The sequence below is a fragment of the Thunnus albacares genome, chromosome 12 (assembly GCF_914725855.1).
Source record: "Thunnus albacares chromosome 12, fThuAlb1.1, whole genome shotgun sequence".
Classification (NCBI taxonomy): domain Eukaryota; kingdom Metazoa; phylum Chordata; class Actinopteri; order Scombriformes; family Scombridae; genus Thunnus; species Thunnus albacares.
The window spans coordinates 12,188,851-12,204,799 of NC_058117.1; the positions used below are offsets into that span (position 1 = coordinate 12,188,851).

The following is a 15,949-nucleotide window of genomic DNA, read 5'->3' on the forward strand; positions in this document are numbered from 1 at the left end:
TGGATGGTTCACAGCACAGTCAGTACATTCTTGGCATGCTGAATATGTCAATCTGAACTTGCAGCCATAATGGTGTAAATATTGAAAGGTTGTTTTTTTTAGTAGGGTTCTGGCTAAGCGCTGTAATATATGAAAATAGTTAGTACTGCAGAAATGGCTGGTGCAGCGCCACCTTCAAGAACAAAGCAGGTGAGATTACACACCAACAACAGAAGAGAGTTACTTTTTCCCCGGTGCTTTTTCTTGCACCTGTCTTTCTTCTGTCAACTATTTCCTTTTTCTCCTTTCATGCTGCTCATTACTATGCCTTTGTTGTTGATGCACAGATCAAAAGGATTCTATAAAGTCCACTGTACAGACACAATAAGCAAGGTAAGATACCCTCTGCCCTCTCTCCCTAGCTCTAACACACACACACACACACACACCATACGTCTATAGGGCTCTGTTCAGCTTTTTAACATGCGGCAGCTGCCTCTGCACCACCTAGCATTCCCCATCTCCGCTTGGTCAAAGTCAAATAAAAGACAAAGCTGCCAAGTCACTCGTCACTGTACTTTTGTTTTCCCCACCCCCCTGTCCACCCCTACCCCATCATCTTTTTTTCTCTTAACTGCTCTCACTGGATCCTTCCCCCTGCCTTCTCCTATTCTCTCTCTCTCTCTCTGAGCCTCCCGCGATCTCAGTCTTATTTGATATCCACTCCCTTCTTTCTGTCTCTTCCCCATCTCCGCCTCGGCCTCTCCCTTTCTCCCACCCTCCCATGCCTGCGGCTCTCCATCTAGGCCTCCTGACATCAGTGGGTGTGTGTGTGTGATTGCAATAGAGCAGTCAGCGGCTGATACACTCCTCCCAGGGCAATGCTAATGCCATATTAAAAATAACATCCCCAACACTTCCTATGAATATGAATAATGCCATCTCCTTGTGGGCATTTTAGATGAGTTACTCTACAGCGGTTTAACTCACTGACGTTTGAGTTTCTTCATTCTCTCAGAGCTGTGTGAGAGGATGGCAATGTTACCAAAGACTTTTCAGATTTGACTATATATAGGCAAAAACATGAAGGGGAGGAGGGGTTTGTGTGTATGCGTTCATCCTATGTATGCATTATAATAATAATCATTTTATTTATAGAGCACTTTTCAAGCAATAAGCACAAAGTGCTTTCCAAAGGAGAGGAAGTTCAAAACATAACAACGTAATTCAATTTTCTGAACAGTGCATGTTTATCACATCAATTGTCTGTAGTGACCTCACAGAAAACTTCAACTGTTTACAAACCTACTGCACTATATAATACAGTGTTAGAGCCTTATGCCTTTATCCAGTCATCACTGAAACTTTTTCTACATGTAGATAAGAATTCATCACTTCTCTGGTGGAGAGGAAGTTGCGTGGCTCAGTTCCTCCCAGTTTGATGTCTTCCCAGATCCATATTCTACATATATGTTTTTGAGTCTATCTATCTGTCGATCTATTGATCTCTTATATTGTTCCGTATAAGGCTGTAAGGATAGAGATCGTTGTATGCTGTACAGATTTCAAAGCCCTTTGAGGCAAATTTGTGATTTTGAAATATACAAATAAAATTGACTTGACTCTTTCTGACACCTGAGTGGGTCCAAGTGGACTCACTTTGAGCTCTGATCACATGGTTGGTCATCATCCTCAAAGGAGAAAAAATGAGTGAGGTGAGATGGCGAGTGTGAAGGTAAAATGATATGTATGGCTACTCTTCTACTTAATTGTGGCTGCACGTTAACTGGTGGTACATCCTTCTCTCTCTCTCTCTCTCTCTCTCTCTCTCTCTCTCTCTGTGTCTGTCTCCCTCTCTCTCTTTTTTTGGGGTCTGTTTGGATTAAGCATATTTTGTAGCAGGTCTTATTATCCTCAGGTCTGTATCAGATTGGGTCAGGTAATGCAGAGGTCAGTGGATGGATAAACTACTATAATTGGTGAACATTTTTATGACAGCTGCAGCCTGTGTGTGCGTCTTACCCTTGTAGTGTAGGCAGCCTCTGGGTCGTCCTCCAGAACCCGACTCAGGCCAAAGTCAGACACCTTACACACCAGGTTGCTGTTGACCAGGATGTTTCGAGCTGCCAGGTCTCGGTGAACGTAGCTCATGTCTGACAGGTACTTCATACCTGAGGCGATGCCACGCAGCATGCCAACCAGCTGGATCACCGTGAACTGGCCATCATGTTTCTGCAGGGAGAGACAAGGAGAAAGATGAATTAATACGCAGTACACGGTGTAAATGCTGACATTAAGCTGCATCAGGGTGGCATCGTGATTAGCGCCGGGTCCTTCAACAACTTCTCCTGGAAGCGCAGATTCAGGCATCTGCGATGGCAGCAATCCGCACTTCTGAAATGTCCCTGAGCAAGACTCTGAATCTCTTCCAGCTCCTGCTAACCTTGCGTTTTGACCTCCCTCTGGAGGGTAGCAAGAAAAAAGATGAATTTCTCCTTCCAGCGATCAATGCAGGATCACAAACAAATCCTGCTCGCAGAGGATTGGATCTGACAGAGCAGACAAAACTTTCCTCTCTAACACTGACCGCGTGCCCAAGCAGAGCTCACTGGATTTCAGATTTGAGCTGTCTTTGGCAGAGAGCAGAGGCTGTTGATCGATGACGGTCCAGCTCACCTTCCTCTGCCAATTATTTCTGCCCTGGGCCAACGGTCCCCGTTAAAAACCCATCCATGTTATCAGTCACCCTCTCTCCTTTATGTCATCTCTCCTTCCCTCTGCCTCTTTGTTCTCTACATCCATCTCTGTCTCTCCTCAGCCTCTGTCTCTGAGAGAGAACTCTGTATTACTTTGATTCAGTCTCCATCTATCTATCTTCCTTCGTCTTTCTGCATCTGTGCCCCCCCCCCACCCACCCCCGCCTCTATCCTTCCCTCTCTCTCTTTCTCTTTCTCTCTCTATCTCTCTCTTTCCCTCCCTCAGCAGCTGTGGAGTAAGTTAATTAGCCGGTGGTTTTGTGAGATGCTGATTGATTGGACTGTCTAACAAACCTACAGACTTCCTCTATCAATCTGCCCACCACATAGCATTGCCAGTAAGGAGGAGGAAGGGTGGGCAGGGCAGAGAAAGAGAAAGGAGACAAATGCAGGGCAGAGAGGTTAGACAAGGAGATGAAGGAGACAGATGAGAAAGGTGAAGATGGAAAATGAGAATTTTTGGCAAAATTTTTTTTGGCAAAAACTAATGAGGAGAAACTATGGAAAATATGGAAAACTGAGGGTGAAATGGAGATGGACAGACTAAGAGAGGAAGAGCTTCCCTGACAGAACAGTGGTTTTGTTATTTCTCAGGGACGGCTGCTTAATAAATGGTCAGCATAATTAAAGACACATGTGGATGCCAGGAACACAGATCAGCTGTAAAAACCATAAAACAGATTCCATTATTATATTGAGCCACTGTGTACACTCTTTATGACCCTCATTACAATGTATACTGTAACATACAACATGCATGTATCTGTGTGTGTGTGTGTATGTTTCAGGACTTTATGATTTATGCCAATTTAGCCTGTTTTCATTTCATTTTGCTTCAGTGTTGCTGATGGGATTGGTGTCTATTTAGCGATGGGCCCATCATCACAGGGTTAATGGCTTTGGAGCATTGCAGTGATTTTACTGGCTGACAAACAACTCCGAATATGAATCAGGGGGACTTTCAATGTGAGGCACACCAGGACCACGACAATCCATTCATCTGGATGTATGCAAAACCCAATTCGAAGCTTTTCAGCTAAATATGTTTTGTATGAAGATCATAAATCGCACATTTATCAAATTTAACATTATTATCCTTACCCTCTGCATCTCTAAGTGAAGAACTGTATTTGTGCACGTAATTAACTTTTTAAGAAACCCACCAAAACCTCCAGTCAATTTAAAGAAAGGTCAGTCAATTTCTGAAATCAGCTTAATATGTCTGCAGCTTTGTGATATGTTTCAGAGGATGGCTTGAAGGACTAATTCGTTAAAAACATCAATGTAATGACGTATTGAGTGACAGAGCCCACTAACTCTTGTCATGTTGTCGATTTCAGTCGCAATGCAATACCTCCATAGCCTTCTTTCGATTTTGAAATTTGTTCACTGATCATTTGTTCAGCAATTACCTAGAGTAAAATCTGCCTTTCAGGACTTACTTTTGTAATACTATGGCCTGGATTTGAACTCTGTGTTTTGTCAGTTGTCTATTTTTAAACTAGTCTCTTTAGAGAGATATTTCCCAGAAACTTGACCAGCATAATAATTGTCTTTTAAAAATATTTCTGCTGACTGTAGTTCAATGTTCATTCATGACAAAGTCGATTTCTTTTAAATCTCTGGCATTCTGGAGGGGATTTTCAGTGTTTTTTCTTAGTCGCTATCTTAACTAACAACAGTATTTACTTTTGTGGTAGCCTGTCACATTACATTTTAAATGAACTGCTCATTATTGTATCCCCTGATGGAGCACACAAAGCAATACACTTTCTTTATTGCCCATTTTTCAGCAGTCTGCTACTGTTTTCTGCTCTAGGATTATGAAAATACCCAATATCAAACATCATGTCAAGTGTGGAGAGATTATGCATCCATATGAATGTTTCTATTGTTATACTTCTCTATCCGTACTTGGTAAAGCAAAGGTTCAGTGTCTGAGTATGAGTCCTGAATATATCATAACTCCCAGTGCTTTCTCCATGTATGTATATTGATGGTATATTATTTGCAACTTTGATAAATGTTGAAGGGGTAACACAATCCAGTAGCTCAGTAAGTACTGTACTCTATTATTTAGTGAAGATATGCTGCATTTTTATGTATTGAAAACTGGCAGATATTATTGTTCCTTTAAATGTGCTATCTACTAGTTTAGAAACTCTTACCAGCTGACATAGTATTGTTTATTTTTAGGGATACTTGTTAATTTAAGTCCTTGATAGACACTGTAAAACTTTTATAGATTGAATTCTCCAGCTTTGAGAAATGAAAGACAGTTTCATTCAGGTACCTTTATACATTTTTTAAAAGAATGTGTCCTCAACTACAGCAATTTTTGGGGAATGAACTCTGTAATTTCGAACACTTACAGCTGGGACATCAATTTCCACATGGCCTTTGTAAGGAGTTGTGGCCCTGACCTTGATGGGATGTGAGCAGTGTGTTCTTTCCAGCTGAGCCAGGCAGCCGTGACTCACCTTGAGGAAAGTGTCCAGAGATCCATTTTCCATGAACTCTGTTATGATCATCACTGGCTTACCTACAAAGAGACATAACAAGGCAGCTGTTAGTGGGGAAGAATTACGAGGAAGAAAGACACAAACTATAAAGAGATGAGGACAGAGAAGTAGTGCGGTCCACAGCTGTGACCAGCAGCCTTCCTCTCTGTCTCTCTGAATCTCTCTGGGGGATAACATGGCATGTCGTCATCAGTCACACTGACAGCTTCTAATCAGCCCTCTCCATAAACGCCAAGAGATAATTAGAATGGACCAATCCACCAGAATATGTGTGTGTATGTGTGTATATGGGGGGCCTCCTGAGATCTCATGAATACTAATCAGCCTCAAGGGGAAGGGGGTTGTGGTTGGATCGCTATGCACCTGCACCTGCATGAGTGTGTGTTTTTGTGCATGTGTGTGATGTAGGGGTGGTTGACTGACAGGCCCCGCATACTACAGTCCCCTGCATGGCATCTGGTGGGGCTTACAAATGATTAACAAAGTACCTGCAATCACATGTACACACACGCACACACACACACACACACACACACACACAACAAAAACAGCAGTTGTCTTACAGGGTTCTCCCTATAGGTACAACCCCCTACAGCCGAGCTTTGCCAATCACAAACACACAATGTGCAGTTACAAATGAGAGGCTCCATCATCCTGCCTGTGTGTGTATGTGTGTGTGTTAGTGTGTATGTGTGTATGTGTGTATGTGTGTATGGCTTGTAAACACAGACTATGTCAGCTGTGATGAATAGGTCACACTTCCCCAATCAGACCTTAGAGAGGCTGAGAAAAAAACTTGGGGGAGAGATAAAGACGGCATCAGAGGGGGAGAGAGAAATAGATGAGGTGGAGACAAAAGTCAATTTTCTCAAAGAATTCCCAAAATATGATTGTAATAGACATGAAAATTTTCCAAACTCCAGCCTTTCCTTCCCTTCCAAAGGAAGTGCTCACTCAAACTCTATTAATTAAAGTTTTTCTTTTTTCCTTTCTCTCCCTCGTTGCTTGCTTTCTTTTCATAAATGAAATACAGATTTTCTGCTTTCTTTTTCTATCTTTTATTTGTATTTAGGAGCTAGTTTCACTCCACGCACACTCTGTCACTACTTTATATACAGTATATTTATATATTAATTACCTTACATTATTTATGTGGCAGCATGTTCAAACCATCATGACAAAAAAATTGTCCTTTGCTTGTATAGGGGGGGATGTAGAGTTATAAGTGAACTAAAGGAAAAAGGGTTGAGCCTGAGGGTTTAAAGATAAGAGGGGGTGGGGAAGAGGAGATGAAAGGAAAGGAAAGGAGAGAAGATGAGGAAGGAAGGAGAAGAGAGGAAGAAGGGTCAAAAGCTTGTCATGGAAAGGCAGGAACAACACTACCGAGACCTACAGTGAGATTGTAGGTAAAGACAGCAATACATCACCTTAAATGAATTCACTATCTCACTGCAGCAAACACACACACACACACAAACAGAGTCGCCTGGTCTCTGGTGGGGGTGTCTTCTTTGACAGTAACATTAGTCTCAGGGATAAAAGTGAAAGAGAATTGGATTTTCTTCTGCTGGGGGTGAGGATTGCTGGTCACATTTATCTCCACACGGGGCCTGTGCTGTGTGTGGTACATTGCTCTGTGTGTGTGTGTGTGTGTGTGAGAGAGAGAGAGCTGGTTTCAGGGCATGGCAAGTGGGGAGGGCATGATGATGACTGGCTGATTTCAGCTCTGATCAGAGGTGGACAATGTGTGCGCGCGCTTTTGTGCGTGTGTTCTACCACAGTGACTGATAAAACAGTTGATGGGATTGATCCTGACTGAAAGGGGGGTCTGCCTCTGTACACTGCCTGTTAGCACCTACATCCTATCGCACTCGAACTTAGCTTTATGGCACTCACTCGCGTTGTTCTCTCCTGACTGGATCCTCGCTTGTGTTGTATCAGCTCTCAGATGTACATCACTTTGGATAAAAGCATCCGCTAAATTAAATCGTAAACTCGTAATTGCATTGTAAACTAACTCTTCATAGCTTTCCATCCACCTGCGAGTGCTGGTGTGTCTTGGTTTATAGACCCTGTGAATACATGTATGTTATTCAGTGGGTATCCATACAGAACAGATAGGCATACTCTCATCTAAATGTCATATTCTACAAAGTAGACAGCCATGAAATGGAAAAAAAGCTATAAAGTACTACGTCTGAAAACCAATTATGTGTTTGAGCTCATCTTTGTTTGTGTGCTACGTGTGTGTGTGTGTGCATGTAAGACCATATATGTTACCAGTGAAGGAGAATATTACCTTCTGGCTTGCAGTGTTAGATGCAGTCGAGAGAAGAACAATGAAACACATTTATCCTGTCGTTTTGGCGTAGAAGACCATACGAGCCTGGCATGTGCTCACACTCACACACACTCTGCTATAGCCATCATCAGGACACCTGCCATATGGAATTATCTCTGTAACTCTGAAAGATAACAGAGGTTACCCAATAAAACCGACCACGCACACTCAGACGCTGCGTGTTAGCTCTTTCCGTCTCTTTTTTTGTCAGGCGCCAGCGCAAAAACACACACACTCGTACTCAACAATATAATATATCCTTTTCATTTCTTGTTGTGACTTGATCACACAGCATCCACATTTCAAACACACACACACACACACACACACACACACAGGTAGGATGATGGAGCCTCTCGAGCTCGTCATGGAGCTCCACTCCGCCAAACATTCACAAGCGCTCCTCAATTTCCTCCTGAAAGCGCATAATTAACTAATCACATTCATATTCATTCGAATTTATTGCCTTTCATCGCCTTCAGAAATAACACAGCCATTCCACGGAGCTAAAAACACCTCGCAGTGTATGAATGTGTGCGCGCAGATTGGGTATTGATGTTCTGCCAGGTGGAGTGTGTTACGGAATGGATCAGAGACGAGTTTGCTCTTTTTACAGCTCTTCATTAAGTGAAAGTAGGAAGTGTTGTCTTTCCTTACCTGAGGATAAAGCTAGGATCATCAAGACCTTGCATGTGTGTGAATTTGTGTATAAAGTATGAAAGTGATAGAGACTACATATATACAGTGTATCTGGTAAATTACATTATGAAAGGCTGTTTCTGTGTGTGTGAGTGTAAACGAAAGTGATAGAGTCTGTATATATCTGGACAATTACATTATGAGTGGCTATCTGTGTGTGCGCCAGTGGGCTGTATTACCACATTATTGAATGAGGCGGCCCAAGGTACAAACGAGAAAATGAAATAACTGCTGTATTGATTAATGTTAAGGGTCTGAACTAAATGATACAATGCTTTTAACACAGGACAGATCTCTGTTCTGGGAAGCGCCATGTGAGGGTGTGGGGGTGCGGCGAAAAACCAAGAGACAGAAACTCAATAACCTTATCTCCTCTCCTCTTGTCACCTCTCGTCCCCCCTCTTCGCTTTCTCATCTCCTCTCATTTCCTCATGTTTGTCTCCTCACCCATCTTTTCTTCAAATCTCTTTACACATCTTCCCGGTCGCCCTCATTTGTTCTCAAGTCTCAAGTCCCATCTTCTCTCATTTCCTTGCTCTTGTATCCTCTCACATCCATTCACCCTACCCCTCTCCATCCCTCATGCGTTGTCACTTTCCCTCTTTACTTTCCCCTCCTGCTTTTCCTCTTCCTCATTTGTCTCTGTGGTCCAATCTTCAAATCTGCATATGTATTCAAAACATGAATAATTTCAAACATTGAAACACTTATTGTTCTGCACACAAAGACACACAGTTAAAACTAATCACTAGTTTCTTCAAACAGAAGACGGGCTGGAAAAAGAAAGCCTGTGTGCGGTTTTGCCAGTTTTAACACCACCTTTGTGGAGCAGCTTTGTGAAAACGTGTGTGTGTGTGTGTGTGTAGCTGTGTGTGCGATACGGGCAGATGAGATGGAGCTCAGTAATTGAGGGTTTTCCAAATGAGCCGATTGTTGCTGCGATTGTAAAACACATAAAGGACGGATGGATAAAATGAGGGACGCGGGAGATGAAGGGAAGATAAGGAGATGGAGGGGGAGGGAAGGGAGGAGGGGGGGGGGCAGATTGCTGCACTTTCCTGATGTGTAGAGAGACAGATAGAGAAAAGAAAGATCTATTTTTTTTCTCTTTTTCTGCATGTGGTGCTCTAATTAGCATGACAATAGCAACAATCAGGTGACAGACAGCAGAGTAGGTTATTAGTGGCACACGGCAGGGGCTGACGGCTTATGAGATTTTAAGCAGAGAGGACACACACACACACTCTCATGCACAAACCCAATAACAAAATACATCTGTGAAAAATTGGAATAAATACCACTACAACAACTGCCTTCATCACCAACCCCCGCTGCTAAAACTACCAGGTTGTATCACCCCTACTACTGCAGCTACTAGTAGCACTTCTACTATCATGCTGTGTGCTACTGTATGATTATAACTGCTACAAAAAGTTTACTGTTTTTTATCAATATCAACAAGAACACTTATACTACTAGTGATACAGGCATTACTGCTTCCTGTAAAGTTATGTTGTAGAGTTGAAATAATTGGTTCATTCATCGATTAGTTGAGCAACAGAAAGTTAATTTGCAGCTATATTTTAATAAGAAAATAGGCCCAACATTCCCTATAGTTGGAGCTGCTAAATATTGAAGATGTGCTGCTTTTCTTTGTTATATATCTTCGTAAATGAAGTAAACTTTGGGTTTTGGTAAGACAAAACAAGCTATTTGAAAATGTCACCTTGGGCTTTAGGAAATTGTGATCCTTTATCACTGTTTTTTGACATTTTATAGACCAAACAATTAATTAATAGAGCAAATAATCTTCAGATTAATCGGTAATGAAAACAATCGTTAGTTGCGGCCCTGTTGCATTATCTAATGTTTAACAGAAAGTCTTGTGCAGTAGGTTTGAGTATATAACCTACACAATGAACAGCAGCATGAGAAGTAATGATTCTGTCAGAGTAGAGGTACTGTAGTAGTAGCAGTAGCATGTATTATATACACATGTATTTTGCACATCCAGATGTCCTGGAGGCAATAAATAAAACACTATCATGTTACTATTTTAAGCTTTGAAGAAGGCATGTTGTTGCCTTAAAAAGGATGCACTTCATATCAATCATTCTAAAGTCTTCCTGCTTCCGGTTTTAGTTATTATACATATATATATATATGACATTGTCTAATGTGCTTATACTATGCTATTGCTACAGTACCATTCCAACTGCTTTTAATAATATTGCAAATGCTAATACTACCACCTCTACTACTCCTACCGCAACAGAACTGTGACAACAGCAATTACTTTTGGTACTACTCGAATACTACTCCCACTACCACTAAAATCTACTTCTACTTACACCAAAACAAGCCAATCCAGCACACCTGAGCCCAGGGCAGGCAGGGTCAGTCTGCCTGATTAGACTGAGGGCAGTGTGAAGGGACCAGCTGGTGCCGGAGAAAAGGGCCTGAAGGAATTATTGACCCATCTCAACTCTCACCCCCTCGCTCACACACACACACACACACACCCTGGGCTGTGACCTGTGAAATTACTGCTCCGCTAGTGAGATTTGTTTCTGAGGGGCTCTATCAGCTTCTCAATGTGCCGTGAAGACAGGTGAGAAGGGAGATACAAAGAAACGAATGTAGAAGTAGACAGGCACTCATTACATGCACACAGAGGAAAAAAAACCCAACATGCACAAACATATTTTTATATTCATATAACACAGCAAAGTAAAGACAACCTAATTGTTTTTCCACTGTCGACTGTGCTATTGTCCTCTGACACAAAATATCAAGAATTTGGCAGTAATTCTTGAATTTATTCTGATGTTTTAAATCGGAATAGCGTGCGCCACTGAAAATAAAGTGCCATAATTACATGTCTGTTTGTCAGAATGAAAAAAACACATTTGATTCAGTTTGTTGCTGTAGTACTTCTACAAACTGCCTCAATCCTGCTAACCAAAGGTCACAGTTAACATCAAGCATTATTTAGACAAGAGACAGAGAGGAAATGAATAAGAAATGCAGTGGGGTCTCATTCTTAATATGCATGCTGCTGAATATTCATGAGGCTAAAAACCACATCCAATTAACTTTATGAATTATTAATATTCATGATAAAAGCCTATGCATATGCATTTGCTCCTTTGTTGTTGGCCTAAGTGCCACTGAGCACCGGTGTGTGATGGACTGAACATCTTTTGTGTATATGTGACAGAAAGAGAGAGAGAGAGGGGGGATAAGATGGGGGGGGAAAGCAGAGGTTTATTTGTCTGCCTGCATGTTTACAATTCTGTCTCTTTGTACTGACTGTCTTCATCTTCCTTTTGCTTCTCTGTAGATCTCTCACAAACATCTGCATAACAAGGTGTCAGACCAGAGGAGGAACAGAGCAGTCGCACTGATAAGAATGAACAGGAGGGGAGTCTGAAACTAACTTCCACACAAAGCAAGGTAATTTTGAAAAGGCTGTTCAGGTATAACAACTCATGTTTTCAGGTAGTTTTTGCAAAGATCTCCATACAAAAGCGACAGGTAAATCTGTTCTTCTCTGTTCTATTTAATTGCATAAACTATGCGTCACAGCTGTTGTGTCGAGGCCACAGCACGGTTAATTTGCCGTCTCAGCTGATTGAACATTTGTTCAGTCCCCTCCTGCTCTCCATCACCTATTTTAATACAGCCAAGTTCGCAGTTTAGTTGGACTTATTTTCATATTTTTCAAGCAAATAATAGTGATTTGATGGCAGGCCATGAATGCTTCCTGTTAACCAGGCACTCAAGCACTGCTGTGCTGAGACAGATCCCTATTTTATTATTACTAAGTCGTCTGACAAAATTAACATATATACGGCTTAATTACATTAATTACTTGTATTGAGTGATTAACTATATTAACATGTAAAATGGGTAACCACAGAGCGGGTTAAATTTGATGGAAATTCATCTTCTGAACTTTACTGCCACACTGCCCCCGTTCAGGCTAATGACATTGTTTTCCAAGATTTCAATGTCCCTGCCCACACTAAAATCTGAGGCTGGTTTTCAGAGTTATCCACTCTAGAGACTATTTTCAAAAAGCTCAATTTTTTGGGTATGAAAAATGTTGGGTAAATGTGAACATAAAGATGCTTTTTCAAATGTTCTCAGCTTAGTGTGCACATTCTCTGTGACTGAGTGAGAGAGACAAAGAGAAAAAGGGTGTTAGAGGGAGAGAAGAGGAGACCAGGATTGACTGAATGAGACAGAGAAGTGAGGGAATAAGAGAGAGAGAAATAGGGAGCGATTGAATGATAAGATTAGATGGACACTGACTGAGAGAGAAAGCAGGAGTGTGAGATGGGGATATGAGACGAGAGAAGGATAGATGGAGGGAGAGAGAGGGTGATGGAAAGAGCGAGGGCCAGCGATAACGAATCAGCTATCTCGTTGAACCAGGCCTGTGTCTATCTCACCTACAGTGCATGAACACACACACTCGCTCTAATTGTCTAACACAATAATGTGAAGTAAACAAGTGGACGTTTGAGAGGCAGCCAGTCGCCGTTCACATGCACACTGCCATGCGTCATCAATGTGTTACCATGGTAATGGAGCTTTTATCTGATCCAGGGTCAACTCTTATTTACATCAACAGCAGCTCTGCTGTGTCTCACACAGGTATGTGGAGGACACACACACACACACACACACACAAACACACTCTTACTACAACACGCATATAGAGAAGGTAAAGTGTATGATTACACAAACAACCAAACACGTAATACACCCACACACGCAAGATGAAGTAAGGTTTTTATTCATCACTCACATCTCGTGACGACACCCTCCAGCCTGATGATGTTTGGATGGTCAAACTGTCCCATGATGGAGGCCTCAGACAGGAAGTCCCTCCTCTGTTTGTCAGAGTATCCTGCCTTCAGACTCTTGATGGCCACGTAGATCTCCCTCTTTCCCTGCACACGCAGCCGACCACTGCACACCTCCCCAAACTCTCCTACACACACACACACACACACACACACACAAACACAAACACAACAAAGCATGGTACAACTGTTAAAATGGCTGGCAAAAGAGAATAACTGTGCTTTCTTATCTTTTACTTTGGAAGATGTTACTTAAATGTTTATTGCATAGTTTCCAAGAAAAACAGTCCATCCATGCCTCATATGAATACTAAAATATTAATTTAGGTTGCATTTTAATAATTTTTATTAAGTTTATTAATGTAGGCAACTGCAGTTTTATTGCCAACTCACCAGCTCCAATGACTCTCTCTATGCGAATATTGGAAGCATCGATCTCTTTGGCAAAGTCCCTGACAGCCTGGTTGGGGTCTTCGTAGGTGTGAGGATGAATGTATGTTCTGCTGCCAGGAAGCTTGACTGTAGGAGTGGAAACGTAGAGAAATGAGGAGAGAAAGAAAAGATGAGTGCTGTTACTATATTTCCTAAATGTACTGGAATATATAAGCTACTGTAGGGTATGGTATTACAGAATCTTCAAAAAAAAAAAAAAGTTCACAGGAGTAATATGATAAAGAAATGTTCTCCCATAGTTGACACTTGTACATATCTGCAGTGTGAATGCATGTTGAAATGGGAGCTTGAGCGTGGGTGCTCTGTTTGAGTGACATTACAAAATTATTACATAATTAAACACATAACTACTTTGTTAGCAGTGGTGTTAAAATGACTCATAAAAGGAACCCATGAGGAACCTCATTCTGCCAGCAAACATTTGTGCAAGAAACTGTGAGACATCACGGTTTATACAGATAAGAATCCCACACAGTAGCTGCGTGCTGGTCTTCAGCTCTAAAAGTTTGAGTTTATCTAAAGGTATATGTACAGTAAACAAGCTTGAGTGTTGTAAGTGATTAAACTGAATTAACTTTCATGGTGTTGGCAGTGCTTTTGCTCCTGGCGTCTTAAAATATAATAAATCTAATATAATATGATACAATATTCCTCCTTCTGTCTGTCGTTTATAGCCATAAATACTGGCAGCGATGTGATTTATTGCAGGTGGGTGTGAAGTTTGGTTTTAAGACAAGTTATATGTATGTGAGGGTGCTTGCATGAGCATAAACTTAACCAAGACATGCAATAAAACTTCAACCATTTAATTCTAACTATACAATATGCACCACATTTGTAACCATGATAATATGTTTAGGAATGATGGCATAATTTTTCACTGCAGCTTATGATAACAAATTGACACAATCCCATTTTTGGATTGTAACAAATTGTGCACTTCTGCGTCTCTTAGTGTGAGTTAGTGTTTACCTCGGCCGTGCTGAAACTGCATCTTCTCTTCATCAGGGTCCTGCTTGGCTTTGATATATCCACAGTGCCTGAAAAAGAAATAAACAGCTGGCTTATAATCCTATATATAAACCTATACACACAGTACAGACTGTTTTTCCAACATCAGTAGAGCTTTATAGCACATCTGTGGAAGTCCACATTCTCTTTATTGTTAAGCGCGTATGTATAATTTTACATGTCTGGTTGCTACATTGAATCTATGATATTTCCAGGAAAATCCTATGCTACACTGTGCACAGCCAATAGCTGTGTGCTTGAACAACGAGATATTTCATTTTTTCTCTACACACTCCTCTGTACAAGACAGGCCTGTAGGGAAAAAAACAAACTATTCCTCTTTTTGTCTGCTTCTACGTGTCAGTTCCCCACTTCCCTCCAAGCTGTTATGCCTGAGGTTGAGTGAATGAGTTTGTGTGTGTGTGTGTATGTGTGTGTGTGTGTGTGTCCCTACAGAGGCTAACACAGATCCATGCATTAAAGCACCCCTTTTTACCATTCTATGGACCCCTCTGGCCATTAACCACTGCCTCCAAATTTACCATTCATACACAAAACCACACATCTATGCCCTTTTCCCACCCCCCTGTGCACACATGCACACACCCTGCAGCGCGGGTCAACGATCAAGACAAAATATTGACGAATTGATCAACTCAATCCTGCTGTCCAGCTGTGAGGAAGTGTTGAACTTATTTTGTTTTACAGACCTCACAGGGCAATGATGCCTGCGCGCGTGTGTGTGCGTGTGTTTGTGTGTGTGTGTGTGTGTGTACGTGCACACAGTGTTGTTGTGTTTCTCAGTGTATTTTCTCTCCTCTTTGTTGCGATTCAGCCTCAAACACTGTTTAGCAGCCCTAATCACCCATAACACTGTCTGTGGGATTTACTTCTCTTTTGAATTCAGAACAGAGATTTTAGTCCAAAAAACATAAAATGTAAAAGTAGTTTCATATAACGAGGTACTAAACACGACATAAATACTACATGGCCTCCTCTCCTCTCTATGAGATTGGAAGGAAAGAGTGCTGCACAGGTATAGCAGCAACCAGTCAGTATGTCTATCCATCATGAGGACAAATTGATTTGGGCTGAGATCCAAGAGTAACTGGGAATCTGAAGCAGACTGTGTGTGATTTAAGGAAGCAGTAGAGAGGAGGACAGAAGGGAAAAGGAAATTGAAAGAAGTAGCGAGCAAAGATTTGATAAGTAAAAAGAAGAGGAGAAATGAGATAAAGACAAAACATACAAACATGATTAAAGAGATATACTAAGAAAGAAAGAAAACAGAGTTTGTGAATGAGAGACAGAGAG

The 15,949-nt window shown here is 41.5% G+C and overlaps 1 protein-coding gene and 1 long non-coding RNA gene across 3 annotated transcripts in view; one reads left to right on the forward strand and one right to left on the reverse strand.

The window, feature by feature from the left end:
* epha4b (eph receptor A4b) overlaps positions 1-15,949 on the reverse strand; it is a 96,574-nt gene that overhangs the window by 12,581 nt on the left and 68,044 nt on the right. For both annotated transcript variants that reach the window (XM_044367091.1, XM_044367090.1), the window contains exons 11-15: positions 14,597-14,664; positions 13,565-13,690; positions 13,114-13,299; positions 5,216-5,277; positions 2,002-2,211 (exon numbers count right to left, since the gene is read on the reverse strand). In XM_044367091.1, the coding sequence (XP_044223026.1) occupies positions 2,002-2,211; positions 5,216-5,277; positions 13,114-13,299; positions 13,565-13,690; positions 14,597-14,664 (652 nt within the window). The remainder of the gene's footprint in view (positions 1-2,001; positions 2,212-5,215; positions 5,278-13,113; positions 13,300-13,564; positions 13,691-14,596; positions 14,665-15,949) is intronic.
* On the forward strand, positions 6-11,747 carry LOC122993169. The gene is made up of 3 exons (XR_006406353.1): positions 6-189; positions 327-372; positions 11,641-11,747. It is a non-coding gene; the product is annotated as an uncharacterized LOC122993169 (long non-coding RNA).